Source organism: Micropterus salmoides, unplaced genomic scaffold, assembly GCF_014851395.1.
Source record: "Micropterus salmoides isolate LMB-PRFRI ecotype aquatic unplaced genomic scaffold, ASM1485139v1 Ms_hic_scaffold_22, whole genome shotgun sequence".
Taxonomy (NCBI): Eukaryota; Metazoa; Chordata; class Actinopteri; order Centrarchiformes; family Centrarchidae; genus Micropterus; species Micropterus salmoides.
The window spans coordinates 5331588-5345994 of NW_024041373.1; the positions used below are offsets into that span (position 1 = coordinate 5331588).

Consider the following 14407-nt stretch of genomic DNA (forward strand, 5'->3'; position numbering starts at 1 on the left):
GAAATAAACTGACAGGCCAATCATTCAATAGGACACCAACTAGGAAGTCTCCGCCAAAGCCGCAGCCAATCACGACGCGGTGTGGGCGTAACCCCAGTCCAAACTTTACGCGGCGCCATCGGCTGAAAACTAAACCGAGATGGAATCTCCCAGTCTGAACCGGTTTCAACCGGTTGCGAGTTAGTTGCTTGAGAGAGGAGAGGAGGCGCAGGCACACAACCTCTACACCGCCCCGCTGGAAAAACTATTAGAGTAACGAATTAATTAGTGAATCAAGGTTTACTTTGTTTCGTAAAATGTATCGGAGTGACAAATTGCTGGGTTTGTCGTGATAGTAGTTTTGGAATCCACATCAGTGGTTCTTACCAGCCAGACATCACTCACTACTGGAGCTGGAGATAGTCAACGCTGCAGAAATAGGAAATCTTTCTAATCAACAGTGATACTGAAGTACTCACTATATCTTGTAGCTTCTTTGGCAAACGCCACTCTTTTCAGTCAGAGCCTTGGACTTTAGGTAGGTAACTGGGGTGAAGTGCAAACCTTCCATGCTGTGATTAACGTGCCTTGGCTGTGCCTGTACAAGGAATAAAATGCATTTTGGTGTGTGTATTAAGTTGTGTTATCTTACGGGTTTTGTCGTAGTGCTCCCGGACAGATGAGCTAATTCAGAAAGCAGTATCATCAGCGGGATAACAACCAGATAGTCTCCGACTGCCCGCTAGCTAGCGTTTACCACTTTAGAAGGATTAGCTAACCTCGGCTGTCACAGAAAGTGCTGTAACTTAACCTAACTTACCTAACGTTAGATGCGTAACTAACCGAGGCTGCATCTTGTAACGTTATGTGCGACACTGCAGATGAATAAGTAACCAAACGCTGTATGATTAAATCCGTGCCCCCCCCCAGCACAGCAGCATCACTCGTGTGCGTGATGTGAGCGGATGTCAAGTTGATGTTGCTAGGTACTTAGCGGTAGCCAGTGTTAACTTTATCTCTGCGTATTGTTGAAGCGTCTGAAAATGTCCAGTCTTCCTTGCCTGTGTAGCGGCAACACACAGCATCATCTTCCAGAAACAGCGTTGCTAAATGATACTGAGTCAAATTCACGTATGGGCGCCCTCTGTCCGCGGTATCCTTGTTGTTGGGAGTGGTTGTAGTCAGCAGTGAAGGACCACACGTGAACTGTTTGTGCGGCACGCATCTAGCTAGAAATATAGCTTAACTCCTAGCTGATGTTCGCACTCTGTGAGAAGTAACGTTAACGTTAGTGCCGTGTGTGCGCTGTTTACATTCGCTACATTGCAGGTATTGCTAGTAACTGTCAACACAGTTGTAAGCTGCATTCATTATTCAGTTTGTGAACCGCCGCTGTCTGCTCCTTGTGATGCGGTCCCTGTTTGGAGGACTGATCTCCGTCACTTACAGATGTAAACAACGTGACGTCGCCTTGTATATCCGGCACGTGGCTCGGTTAACCTTCTTAATATGGTCGCAGAAAGAACTGCTTGGTAGAACAGAGCAGGCAATCTGGATGACTGAGCGGTGTTAACTGCCTGCTTGTTTCCAAATCTATTACGTTGTTTGTTACCAACGGGGAAATGTCATTGACTCTGGTTTATGAATGGCTGGCTCAGTCGTTTACAAATCAATAGTATCTATAAATGTAATATAATAAACATTTTTGGAAAGATAGTGTGGTGCCAGTTTGGTAAAAGCCCTCCTATCACTACCTGCAGGTTTGCAACATTTTTATATAAAGAGTTTAGTGTTACTAGCCACTTGGGTGAGATAATTAAGTTAATTTGTCTTTGCTGCTTGATTCCCTACTTGCAAGTCCAGACTGCTGAGGCAGACCAGGGCACTGTGTCCAAAAAAATCAGCCAAATTGCTGTTTTCTAAACTCAGTCCAAATGAAGAACAGACAAAGCTTTCCTTTCTTTTTGTATGCTTTTTGAACAGTGACGGGCTTGTGACACTATGTGCTAAACTTCTTAAAATGACAGCTCACTGGTGGGTCTAGGGGATTTTTGTTTAGTGGTCAGCTGTTTGGAATTGTTTCTAAACACACAGTTCACATGACTTTGCTTGTTGAATGTGTTCTGTGCACTCATGACCCCTCCCTCTGCTGTCCTTGTTGCAGATCTCTATGCCAGCAATTATGACAATGTTAGCAGACCATGCAGCACAGCAGCTGCTGGACTTCAACCAGAAACTGGATATCAACCTGCTGGATAATGTGGTGAACTGTCTATATCATGGGGTGGGACCACAGGTACGTTGTGAAGCATATACAAATGGTTTATAAGCCATCTGACACAAAGTACATTTTGTGTGTGTGTGTGTGTGTGTGATGTATGATTAAACAGAAAAATGTTTTGTTTTGACCAGCAGTGTTTTACTATGCCACCAGTCCTCTTTAACCCAAATCTGACTCATATTAATTCTTCATCTCCTGTTCTACCTGTAAAATAAATGTTGCTTTGAGTTACAGATTTTAGATCTTTAACCAAATTCACAAGACTGTAACAGCACAGCCAAGTCTAGAAATTACTGTTCTGCTTTCTAAAATGCATGTGCAAGTCTCTTCATGGCAACTTTGTGTTAAATCCTAAGTGTCATGTTTGTATTACAGCAAAGAATGGCACAGGAAGTGTTGACACACTTAAAAGAGCACCCGGATGCCTGGACAAGAGTGGACACCATCCTTGAGTTCTCCCAGAACATGAACACCAAAGTAAGCTAGCTCCAGTCCAGAAAACATTGGTGGAAAGACACTTGCTTGTGCTTTGAGGAAGTATATGCCATCACAAGTCTACAGTGGTTCTTTAAATTAGTTAGAAATATGGGCATGTCTGCATGGTCAGGCCTCAGTTGTATGTGCAGGCTGTTACTGTAACTGATTAAGATTTGGTGCATCAGATTTGCAAGGGATGCTGAAGTTCATTTAAAAAAAGAACCATAAACACAGTAAGTTTCTCAGATAAAGAGCAGTGTTGAGCAGGCGGTGGGCAATCCGACAATTTTAGATCATGATCTAATGCATCCACCATTTCAGAGGACTCATAGAGATTGCTGTATTTAATATTATCTTTCATCTGTTTCCAAACTTGAATCATCATTTTGAAACCTGTGTAGTGTATTTAATGCAGCATTGTGTTTTAATGGTGCAAATTCATAGACTTTTTCAAGTCTGGCTGTAGTCTACAGGGCATTTCAAAATTAAGAAAAATCGTGGATTATGATTGTGATTAAATACATTCTGATATTATTTTTTGGCCATTTCGCCCACCCCTACAATTACAACATTTAGTTTAAGTGAACTCACCCTTCCAGCACATCATCAAGGTCAGCAACACCATGTAACCCACTTGTTCTTGTCTTTAGATCCATTTAGGGATTCTTTTATTGTATTAACAAAACTAAATTGACTAGTGATATTAAACATAATCAACCCTAATCCAAAAGTCTGATGACTATAAATGAAAATGAATTTAAGTAGTGAGTATGAAATAAAATGCAATGCACCAATGACTTCCTCAAAGTACACAACGTGACATTTGCCTTATTTTTTTTGCTTGCCTGTAAGATTGCTTTTAACACTGACATTCATTACTAATGTCTAAGTTGATGTATGAACAGTACTTTTTCTAGTTTTTTGTAATTTGCCAAAAAATAGGAGCATTAGAGGAAAAGAGGGAACAAAAAGGTAAACACCTCTTGAATTCTGCATTTATCTTGCTTCATTAGTTTAAAAAGTGCATCTTTTTCAAGCACTTTGAACATTTGGCTTTTTCTTAGTAACTACAGTAATTATAATTTGAAAAAATGTAATGAATTCAAGCTGTGACTATTTGATATTAATCTCAATGTTCCATTATGTTTATGGCTTGTAATAGGAAGAAAAGGGGTGTGTCATCCTGTGCATCATGACACAGCTAGGCTTTGACGGCAGGCCTCCACAAGGTCTACCCTTTTTAAATTCCCTTTGACTGAATTCTGTTCATCCGTTTCTATTGCATCTGTTTCATTGGACAGAGGGAGGGTGCAGGCTGCAGTCAGTAGGATCCATTGTAGAGAGACAGAAAATCTATTGATGACTTAATTTCACCTGTAGGGATCATGGCTCTTTTCCCACCCCACCCGTCTTTCCTTTAACAGTGCACCTTCCTTCCTCTTTTCCCCTCTGTTCCCCTCAGTTCTTCAGCCAGGGCCCTTTAATAATTTGCTTTTGCCAGCTAAAGGGCTGCAAAGCATTTGTTGGCTTTACTGCTGATAATTTCTCTCTTCGTACCTCTTGTGGTGGTTTGTGCAAAGTGTGGCAGTTAAAGGTGAATCAAAACATGCCAGAAAGGTTTGCAAAAAAGTGACACCTGTCAATGGTGTACAGACCGTGTGCCTGTAAGAAGATTTCACCTTTAATCTTCCAGCATTCGTTGTCTTAAGCACACTGTTAATCCTGCTTTAATAACATCCTACACTACACATCATTCATTATTTTTTAGTACTCTTAAATTGATGATCCCTACAGTTGAAACAGTCAGTTGAAATAACACTTGTAGGGATGCACTGAAAGTTCGACCACCAAAATTAATCGGCAGAAAATAGCAAAATAAGCACTTTTGGTGTTCGGCCTAATACGTCAAAAGACCGAATCAATTTTACTGAACAATTACTTTGACACGTCGGCAGTGTGGAAGCATTTCAAAGTGTCTGAGAAAGACGCAGAAGTCAATCTAAATTGTCTCCTAGCACATCCGGACCATCTGTGGCTGACTTCTTAGAAAAGGCAACAAACGGTCTGACCCGCTTTGAGTGTTTGTCACTCGTTTGTGAGAAGGCGATTAAACTAGCCGCACCTAAATTTGGAGTACATACGTATTTACTCCTTTATGGTAAATCCACTGAAACAGACCAGAGCGAGCTGACAGGCAGGTTAGCGACTTTATCCTGTCAGTTTGTCTCTTTATAAAGACAAGTGTTGCAGTATGAGAGTCCTACCTGAAGAGAGGCTGTGAAGTCTTCATGTTACGCCGTACGAGAACCACATACAACATTATTTATCAAATTGGGTCGGACTTGATGAATTTAGCGCGAGGAAACACATGTGACAACATGGAACATGGAAATAAGATTAATTGGATTATATTTACAGAAAGTATAAAAAATATTTCATGTGTCCTTTAAAAGTAAATGGACACATTGTAATTTACTTTACCAGACCCTCTCAGGCCTCGGACCCACCCACCATAGTCTCTCCAAATCCTGTGGGAAACACTGAGGAAAAAGCACATTTTGACTATTTCATTTATGCAATAGTAAAAAAGGGCAAAATAAATGGGGAAAAAAATGTGAAACTACTTTTTCAGTATTCGGTATTCGGCAAAAGTTTTCATTATATTCTGTTTCGGCTTCGGACAAGAATTTTCATTTCGGTGCATCCCTAAACACTAGATCAAAACTAATAAATAAAATGTGTTTTTTCATGCTTCACTATTAAGCATTCAGAAATGAATCCAGGGCATAACCTGTGGTTGGTCTTGCTGTTCCTTATGACACACCAGTTATAGGGATCTGATTTAGGCTTACTTTTACGCTTGAGCCATAATCTACATTTTAGTGTTGGGAAAATTGACTCGCATGGCTTAGGGTTGGGTATCGATGAGATTTTCTTGGTTTGAATATCGATTCTGGTTTTTCCTGCCATTCTGTTTGAGTAATAAAAGAAACCCGATAAACAAAGAAACCACCTTTTTATTTTCAACATATCTTAGGCTGCTCACTATTAATAAATGGGGCGTTTTAAATGATCTTATGTTAGTTTTACACTTTTATTTAGATATTGTAGTTGATTCCGGGGCTTTATAATTAAAACTGGAGACGTGATTCGGTGTCAGACCAAAAACTCCAGAAGCACTTTAAAATAAAAGAGCATGCGATCCAGAAGGTCCAGTTTGAATAACATATCCATGCGTATGAAGGCTTGTCAGACTGCACAGTGCTGATCACGTCTGCAACTGTTTAATTTTTCGTAGTGATGATCTTTAGAAAAAAAGCATTCATATTACATCATATTCTGTTTGGCAACAGAAGTACAGCCAGGTTCAACTTTTTTGTGAGCGTCCCTACGTTTTTTGCTAAAGCCCTCTGCTGCATCAACAAAGTGGTTCCATTAAAGTGAATATGGTGATGCATTTTCTTTGGTCAGGTCAGACTGCAGCTTCATACCCATGCTGAAGTAATTGATTCATCGTGATTCTAGGGGTGTGCGATATAGACAAAATTCAGATGTATTTTCTGGGATTTTGTTAAACGATAATTCGACAATATTTTCATCCTTCAAAAATGTTTTTGTAAAAGTCTAATATTAGTTACTTAAAACTGAAGCATTAAAGTAAAAACTATATAAAAACACAGAAACCACCAGTGCATATATTACTGACATCAAGCAAACCATTTCATCTGTCAATATAGCCGTGAGTTCTGTCATAGCTGTTTTAATTGCATTGAATCTTTCAGTTTGTTTTTGTCCCGGTACCTTGGCTGGTTTAGATCTGTCATGGACGGGTGACTCCTGAAGCTTTTCATATTCTTGATATTCTGTGCAGGGGTTAGTTTGTGGTCTTGAATGGCAACAGATTTTCGACATAGTTTGCAGATTAACGCCTTTTTAGGCAACATCCATCTTTCAAAGCCAAACCACCTCCTTGTGAGTGAGGCTGATGGACGTCTAGAGGTTCAATCTAACAACACAGATTGCGAGGCTGGTGGTGTCCTGCATGCATGACGCAGTGAATGCACGGACAAGGAGTTTTTGATAGCTTTTTGCAAAGTGAGTGACATAGTCTACTGGATAATGTTTGCTCACACATCATTAAAAAAAACAACAATTAAGATACTAACTCAGGCGAAACATATCGTACACCCCTACTACCATGTTGACCCACTGACGCAACCAGTGAGGTCCACAGAAGCACAGTAGGTTCAAACTTCGCTTTCAGGAGCCGTTCAGCGAAACCTGAGAGCATGTTTCCTAACAAATTCACACGTCTTACATAGTGCCATCAGCTCCAATTCAAAAACCAGCTCTCGATGCCCAACCCTACATATAGTGTCTGTAGCCTCGGTAAAAGAACATTTAATATAGACCTTGTTATGTCTTCTACACCATTAGACTCACCCTCGGAGCAATCAGAGCCAAAGCTGGTTAATGGATTGTTGTATTTTTCTGCTGTCTTTTGCTGTCTGGTGTGATGCTGGGAGAAACAGCAGGACTTCTGCAGTGTTTCCAGCTTAATGCTGATTATAGAGATTTAAAAAACAAACAAAGTGAATGTTCTGCATACTACAAAATCTGCATGAAAGATGTGGTTCAGTCCAATCCAATTTAGAAATGCAAGTTATTACAGGCTGATCCACTTCATACTGTTTTTGGTTCGTATTACACAATGCTTGTTGTTGAGTTTTATCATAATAGCTTTATCCTAATGCCACTCCCTCCTTGCATGTTACAGTACTATGCTCTTCAGATTCTGGAAACGGTTATCAAAACAAGATGGAAAATTCTTCCCAGGAATCAGTGTGAAGGTAAAACTTCATTTTGTGGTACAATTCACTAAATGTTTGAATTCTGTCAGTGTTAGTGCCATTTTAAGTGTTGTGACGTGCGGTTGCCAAGTTGAGGAGTGTTCCCCCACTAAGCATGCTGGTTTGTTTTCTGCTCGACTGGCTTGCACTGGCTGCTGCAAGCCAGACTGGTTTCTGCACTTTAGCAGTTGTTTTTAGAGAGAAAACAACCAAAACACCCTAGCACTGATTTTTAAAGGCATCTTTAAAGAAGTAGAGAAACTTTAGTTAAAGTTATTACTGGGTTTGTTTACATTGCTTAAACATGTTAAAGCCCCATGTGTAGAATTTTGTATGACCGTATCTTTCAAAGTATTCTGATGTCATATGTTTTTGTTTGTTGAAAAATATGACATTCCCAGTATTCATCGTCTTGTACCTGCAGGGGAATCAGAGACAGGTTGTTGGCATTGTTTAATCCCTGCCCCTATGTCTTTTTTTTATTTTTTATCTACTGCTGCGAGTTGGCTAAGTCAGAAATGTTCAAATCTTACACATAGAAGCTTTAAAGAGATGTCTGGAAAAATAGGATTCTAGATTTTCATGAACAATTATCATGGAAATTATGGGGAGTTGTTTACCAGTTAAATTCTACCTTTTTAAAGATATGATCATGGGTAGAACCATCAAAGGCTACCATGTATTGCTATCAGGACAGTAATTTGATATGGCTATAATACTTAATTTATATAATATTTTCCTGTGTTCGTATTTTTTAAAACTAAATTTATTTTTCTGTGTTAGCATCTAGACAGTTTTGATTTAGATTTTTCTAAGAATCTGAAAATCAGAGTGGGATGAAAATTGTTTTATAAATACTTTGGTTTGAGCAAAAAGCAATGATTATGAGCTACTTAATCGTGTGAAAATTAGTTGATTCTGCCTCCCTCCATTCTTCTATAATTTTGCTCAAAATTAATTTTTTTTTCATTGACCTAAGACTTCCCTACTTCTGACCGTAGATGCCTGAATTTTGTTCAAGTGGCAAACCCAGTGCAGGTCGACCGGCAAGTATGTCTTTTCCCCCTTGTGTCAGAGTATTACCTTGTTTTCGGCTCCGCTCACTACACTTCAGCACATAATTTTCAGATTTGAGTACAGATACAGTTTAGAAACAAATGCGAGGGAGCTGAAAACACATTTTTGAAGATGCTCTGCTCACATTGACTGTCTTGACTGTCTATAAAAACACCTGGGGAAATGTAACTTCCACTGAACTGACCAAAACGTTTGCCCTATAGAAGTTCAGTGGCAGCTGCAGCCCACATCCATGTGTTTACCAACTGGCTTTGCAAGAGTATGTCAATGGAGGACCACATTTTTTTTCAAAGTACAAATGTACTGGGATAGGATTGGCAGATTCAGCTAGTTATAAGCCAGCAGACTGTGTTAGGGATACTGAGTAACGTGCTCCAGGCAACTCGCCATGTCAGCATGTGTTTCGATTTACATACTGTATTGGTGCATGCTAACAGTGTTCTTGTGACATCTTTGTGTTTGCTAGGTATAAAAAAGTATGTTGTTGGTCTCATTATCAAGACTTCATCAGATGCATCAAATGTGGAGGTGAGTAAACTTTGAATTTAAATTCAACCTGAATAACATTTTTGGAATAATTCTATGGGTGCATAGTGTAGCACTTGTACTTAATATACCATGGAAGTTGACAAAACTATGCCAACGACAGAGCTGCATTTAACTAAAAATATTGTGATGAAATGTTTGGTTAATATTTAAGCTCTGTTCCAAAGATGGATCAACATAAAAAATACATTTTAGACAAACAACTCTTATTCTTCATAGTATCTGTTAATTTAAATGAATTGGACAAACCTTTTAAAGCTAACGACAGCGACTTACACCTTAAATGTTAATTCACCTCGTTCTGTTGGCATTTGGCACTGACAGCCACATTTGCAAATCAGAGTGAATTTTATTTGTTTGTTTCATTGGAGCAGCAGGTAAACTGTCAGTTCTCCTAGCAAATCTCAGGACAGCCATGAGTAATGCTGGTAACCATAGTGCTGTGTCATCCAGACCAAAGATGGTGATTTCAGCTGCTTTTGAACGTGTTTTCAGCCAACTTGACCACTCAAGCAACCAGTGGGGAGTTGTTAAGACTGTTTATAACCTACACTGACGGCAACGTTTTATGCCTTTCTTCTGGAGAACGCAGCATTTGGCTCTCTCCTGTACTAAATTTAAATGCTAAACTGTTGAGAATCAACTCCAATGAAAAAACTGTAACTGTGTTTAAAATGGATCACTTCTTTACATTTGTTGTTGCTAATTAGCAGCCCACTTGAAAACATCCGTCACCACATAAGACAGACCAAACAGAGTCTAATGTGATGACTAGTACTCTGCTCGTTAATGAAAACTGCCACAAAGACTACATAAATTGGTTGGTAGACTAAAATGAATTTACCTTGAAAACTAAAGTTTAATCATAAATGAGCTATGCTGTTGAACGTTATGAGGCAAAAACATTTGCTTTTAATTAAAGGTTCGCTGTGGTTAAGGGTCAGGTCTGGTGTCGCAGTGCTGTAGCCTGCTAAATCAAACCACTGTCTATCTCTGACTGATACGCCACCACTTGGCTGTTAGTACTTGATAACTAACCTCATGCCGAGAAAGAAGCTTTCCAGACATGTTTCTGGTGTTTGCAACTCTGCAAACCTTACACATTAAACCCAAATGGACAAACATTTTCAAGATTATTTAGACTATTGAACCAACCAAGTTGAATAGGCTGTAAACAGTAATTGGATTTGAAGTGCGCTTTCATGTTCAGGTACAATGATTCTATAAATGGTCTGTTATCCAATGAGTTGCCAGTCTGGAATAATAATTTCATTCATCTTAAAAAGGCAGAATTTGCTACCCTGTGACAGAGTGTGTTATACAGTGCAATTTAATCTTAACTGAAGGCTGTCATTTTAGGATATACATTTTTATGTTTTTAAGTTTATTTTTAAATGTATTTAACTAGTATTTAACACATATGTCTTTACTCACTTATGATAAAATATACTGTTGTGGATCTGATTCTTATTCTAACATGAAATGTCAAAATTGGATGATTGATTTTTAATTACATTGTTTTTCTTTTAAAGTCACAACCCATAGTTATCTCTCTATTATATTTGTGACCTCTAACCATTCATTTAGATCTTTTTGTTGTATTACATTTGAAAATGTTTTGCCATGTCCCAAATGAAATGTTATGTATAACGTAATGAAATGACAGAAGTCTTCTGAAACAGAGACGGTATGACTTACACTCATCTATCCCTTGTTTATTTTTACTTTTTAGAAAGAAAAGGTGTACATTGGAAAGCTGAACATGATCCTTGTTCAGGTAAGCTTTCAATACTAATGACAAGTCAAAGAATCTTGAACCATTTTCTAAAGTCGTTTTTAGAACCATGTTTAAGGTCTTTGTAAAGCTACGATCCTCTGTTGCTGCTTAACCTTTAGGCTACATAAAAGTGTGTGTGTGTGTGTGTGTGTGTGTGAAGATTCTCAGTCATCCAGGTCATAGTTATCCAACGAAGGTGTGTGTTTAAAAAAAATAAATCAATCAGAAACTTTGCTTGTACACAGGGCCTCAGCATGTGTGTTCTTACAAGCCTGACAGTGTTGTATGTGGTGTGTTTGTTTCATCTCGGGAAACTCTAGTAATTGAGACTTGATGAACAGCAAACTTTTAAAGGGAATATTTGGCGCCTTTATGTGGACGTCCCGTCAGTGTTGATAATAAATGTCATTAGTGAGCTGCGACGACAGTGCCAACGTGTACCAGAATGCATTGCATTGCAAGTGGGCTTCTGACGTTTTTGTTGTTGTTGTTTTCAAACGGCAACTAGCGCATCCCCTAGCTACCCTGAGGCGGAGACTAGAAATCCAACCTGAAGTAGCCTGTAGTTCTTCCATGCCTCGAACTACTTTAATGTCAAATGACGGCACAGGATACAGGAAGAACTGCTTGGCGAACTCAGTCAATATAGCATGTACTCAGGCATTTATTACCTAAATAAACTGCATTTACTATCGCTGATTGGACAACTACTTAAAAGGTGCCAAATTTTCCCTTTAATGCAAACGTATGTATTAGTTAGCACTGACCAATATGGCTTCAGGGCCCATTACACATGAATTGTGAGTTACAGTGTGGAGTTATTTTTTCTTTTCTTTTTTTGTATGGAAGCCCATGTGCAAGTTTTTTTCCCTAGATCAGTATTGTCTATAGGGCCATGATTATAACCCATCATTTTAGATACCCCAGCTGTTTGCTCATTGTGCTCTGTTGAAACACTGGAATGTTTTTGTAACCCCACAGCGTTGCATGTGAGTGAATTGTGGAGAGGCACAAAGAAGTGGCAGCAAAGAGTTTCAATAAAGTTATTCTCATTGACAGCGAGAGAGAGTACGCCGGAGCAGGAAACTCCATTATAGCCAGCTCCTTACAGCCTACTCTTTGCCTAGGACAAGTGGAAGCCACTGACGAGAACTCAGGCACTTATTGATACAGAATATAATATACAGAACCGTATCTGTCATCCTGCTGGAAACTGAAATTGTTTTGTTTTGTAAAATACAACATGGCTCACTGCCTGCTGCTGGGAAATCCTGAGTCAAAGTGGTCGGTTAGTTTCTCACATGCTAACTTGTCATTGTGGTTACTGAGTGTTTAGGCAGATGAGTAAAATGTAGGTGAGGTAGATTAATTATAGTAAACAGACAAAGCCCTCCATCTTAGGAGACGGGTAGTAAAACTATAAACTACAAGCACTCAAACAGAACTTGGTTCATTCAAACAGTAATTTAATGTTAAAGTCATTGCTTGGTGTACATTACAGATATATGGTTTTTCTGTAGCTACAGTGAAGGGTTCCACACAGAGCAAACCAGTGATTTTAGTATTTTCACCATATTCACTACCTCTAATTGTGACAGTGAATGACAGTTCAGCACTTCTGTATGTGAAACACAGCACTATACAATTCATATGAAAGAAGAGATGCACCCGTGCATACAATGTGGGTTTGGGCGTCTTACTGCTGCCTCAGTGCTCCCCTCCCCTTTTGTAGTGATACTTTTTAACCTGAAGATGTCACTCTTAATTAGTCTATCTGACTTCTAAAACTGTACTTAAGTTCCTTATTAAAATAGCATATTAATTCTACTTGAATGTCTCATGCAAAGTAGATGTAGTAGTAGTATGTTTCTAAATTGTCTCCGTGTCCTCATGATTGGAAAGAGGATCAATCGTGTTGACGAGTGAAAGTTGCAGGTCAATCCGTGTATTTGTTTGTATGGAAACTAGGATAAACGATTTCTAGTCAATATTGATGTAGCAGCTGTTTAACCTGGTCAACAACAATGGCAACATAAGTACAGAACAGCATATTGTATAACATTTTATATAATAGTCTATATATTAGACTATTATATAAAATTATATATGTATATTATATAATGTCTCAGTGATAATTGTACCCTACTACCCCCTGAATCCTGTAGAAGTGGGCTGTTCACTGCCCTGTGCTGTCCAGCACAGGACACTACTGTGAGTCATTGAGATGTATTGTATGTTAGAAAGGCCTTGAGTTAGACTATAGTGACGGATTGGTGTCCCATGTTCTGAATTTTACTCCTGAATGGAAAACAAAGTGTGTGTGTGTGTGTGTGTGTGTGTGTGTGTGAGAGATGTATATTCGCATGAGGGAGACAGAGACTGGCTCGCTGGCTACATGGGTGACTTTGCATTAATGCCAGTGAGAGTGAGTCACTGCCTGCGTCAGCTGAGCTAACATTGTTTTGGCCTTCAGGGACGGTAGAGCTCTAGATTCCACACACGTCCTGAGGATGCTGTGTTTAAAATGTTTGTGTACATGTATGTTGTATTTGTAGTAGTGTGGGGCTTGCTTGTATCATGTAACTTCATAAGCACATGTTGACAATTCTAATTGTTTTACTACTGTGTAATCATAGTAAAACAGTCTCCTGCAAAGTAAAAACCGGGGCACATGCTTGACTTGAGATTTAAAGGAGCAGTCGTTATTTTTAGCAGGAGTCACAGATTCAACCCCTCAATTTTTCATTTTCAGATAACATGTTCTTCCCAGTGGAAAATGTCACTTTGTGTCTCTGTGTCTGTAGATCCTGAAGCAGGAGTGGCCCAAGCACTGGCCCACCTTCATCAGTGACATTGTGGGGGCAAGTCGTACCAGCGAAAGCCTTTGTCAAAACAACATGGTCATTCTCAAGCTGCTCAGTGAGGAGGTCTTTGACTTCTCCAGTGGCCAGATGACCCAGGTCAAGGCCAAGCACCTTAAAGACAGGTCAGCATGCTGCATCTGCATAATCCTCTGGAAGCACAGTCATGTTAATTGTAGCAGCTATCCAGGAATTTAGTTTTGATGGAATTGCTGGAAAAATCTACACTGGGGTCTGTGTATCTCTAAGCTTACAGAGTGAGTGTTTCAAAGTCAAGAGATAGATTCTGTGTGGGATTTCACATTACAGTCAAGATTCCTAAATATTTAACTTAGTTACAGCATTTAAAAGCATTTGTCTGTCACTGATCCTACAAAGTTTTGGCAAAATTAATGTCCATATTATTCCAGCACTTTAAGAGCATCATAAAATATGATCTCCGTGTGTTGGCATTGGAAAATATTGCAGCATTAATCCAGTGATGGCTGTGATCTGTATCGAACAGACTTCTGACAAACTGCCTTTCCTGTGCACTGGACGGCTGCCTCTTGTTGATGAC

At 39.2% G+C, this 14407-nt stretch overlaps 1 protein-coding gene across 1 annotated transcript in view; it reads left to right on the top strand.

Annotated features, from left to right (window-relative positions):
• Window positions 1-151: 151 nt before the first annotated feature.
• Window positions 152-14407, top strand: part of xpo1b (exportin 1 (CRM1 homolog, yeast) b) — a 27845-nt gene continuing 13589 nt past the window's right edge. The window contains 7 exon segments of the mRNA XM_038737683.1: window positions 152-517; window positions 2144-2275; window positions 2636-2737; window positions 7515-7587; window positions 9131-9192; window positions 10943-10987; window positions 13792-13973. Of these exon segments, the coding sequence (XP_038593611.1) occupies window positions 2150-2275; window positions 2636-2737; window positions 7515-7587; window positions 9131-9192; window positions 10943-10987; window positions 13792-13973 (590 nt within the window). The 5' untranslated portion in view covers window positions 152-517; window positions 2144-2149.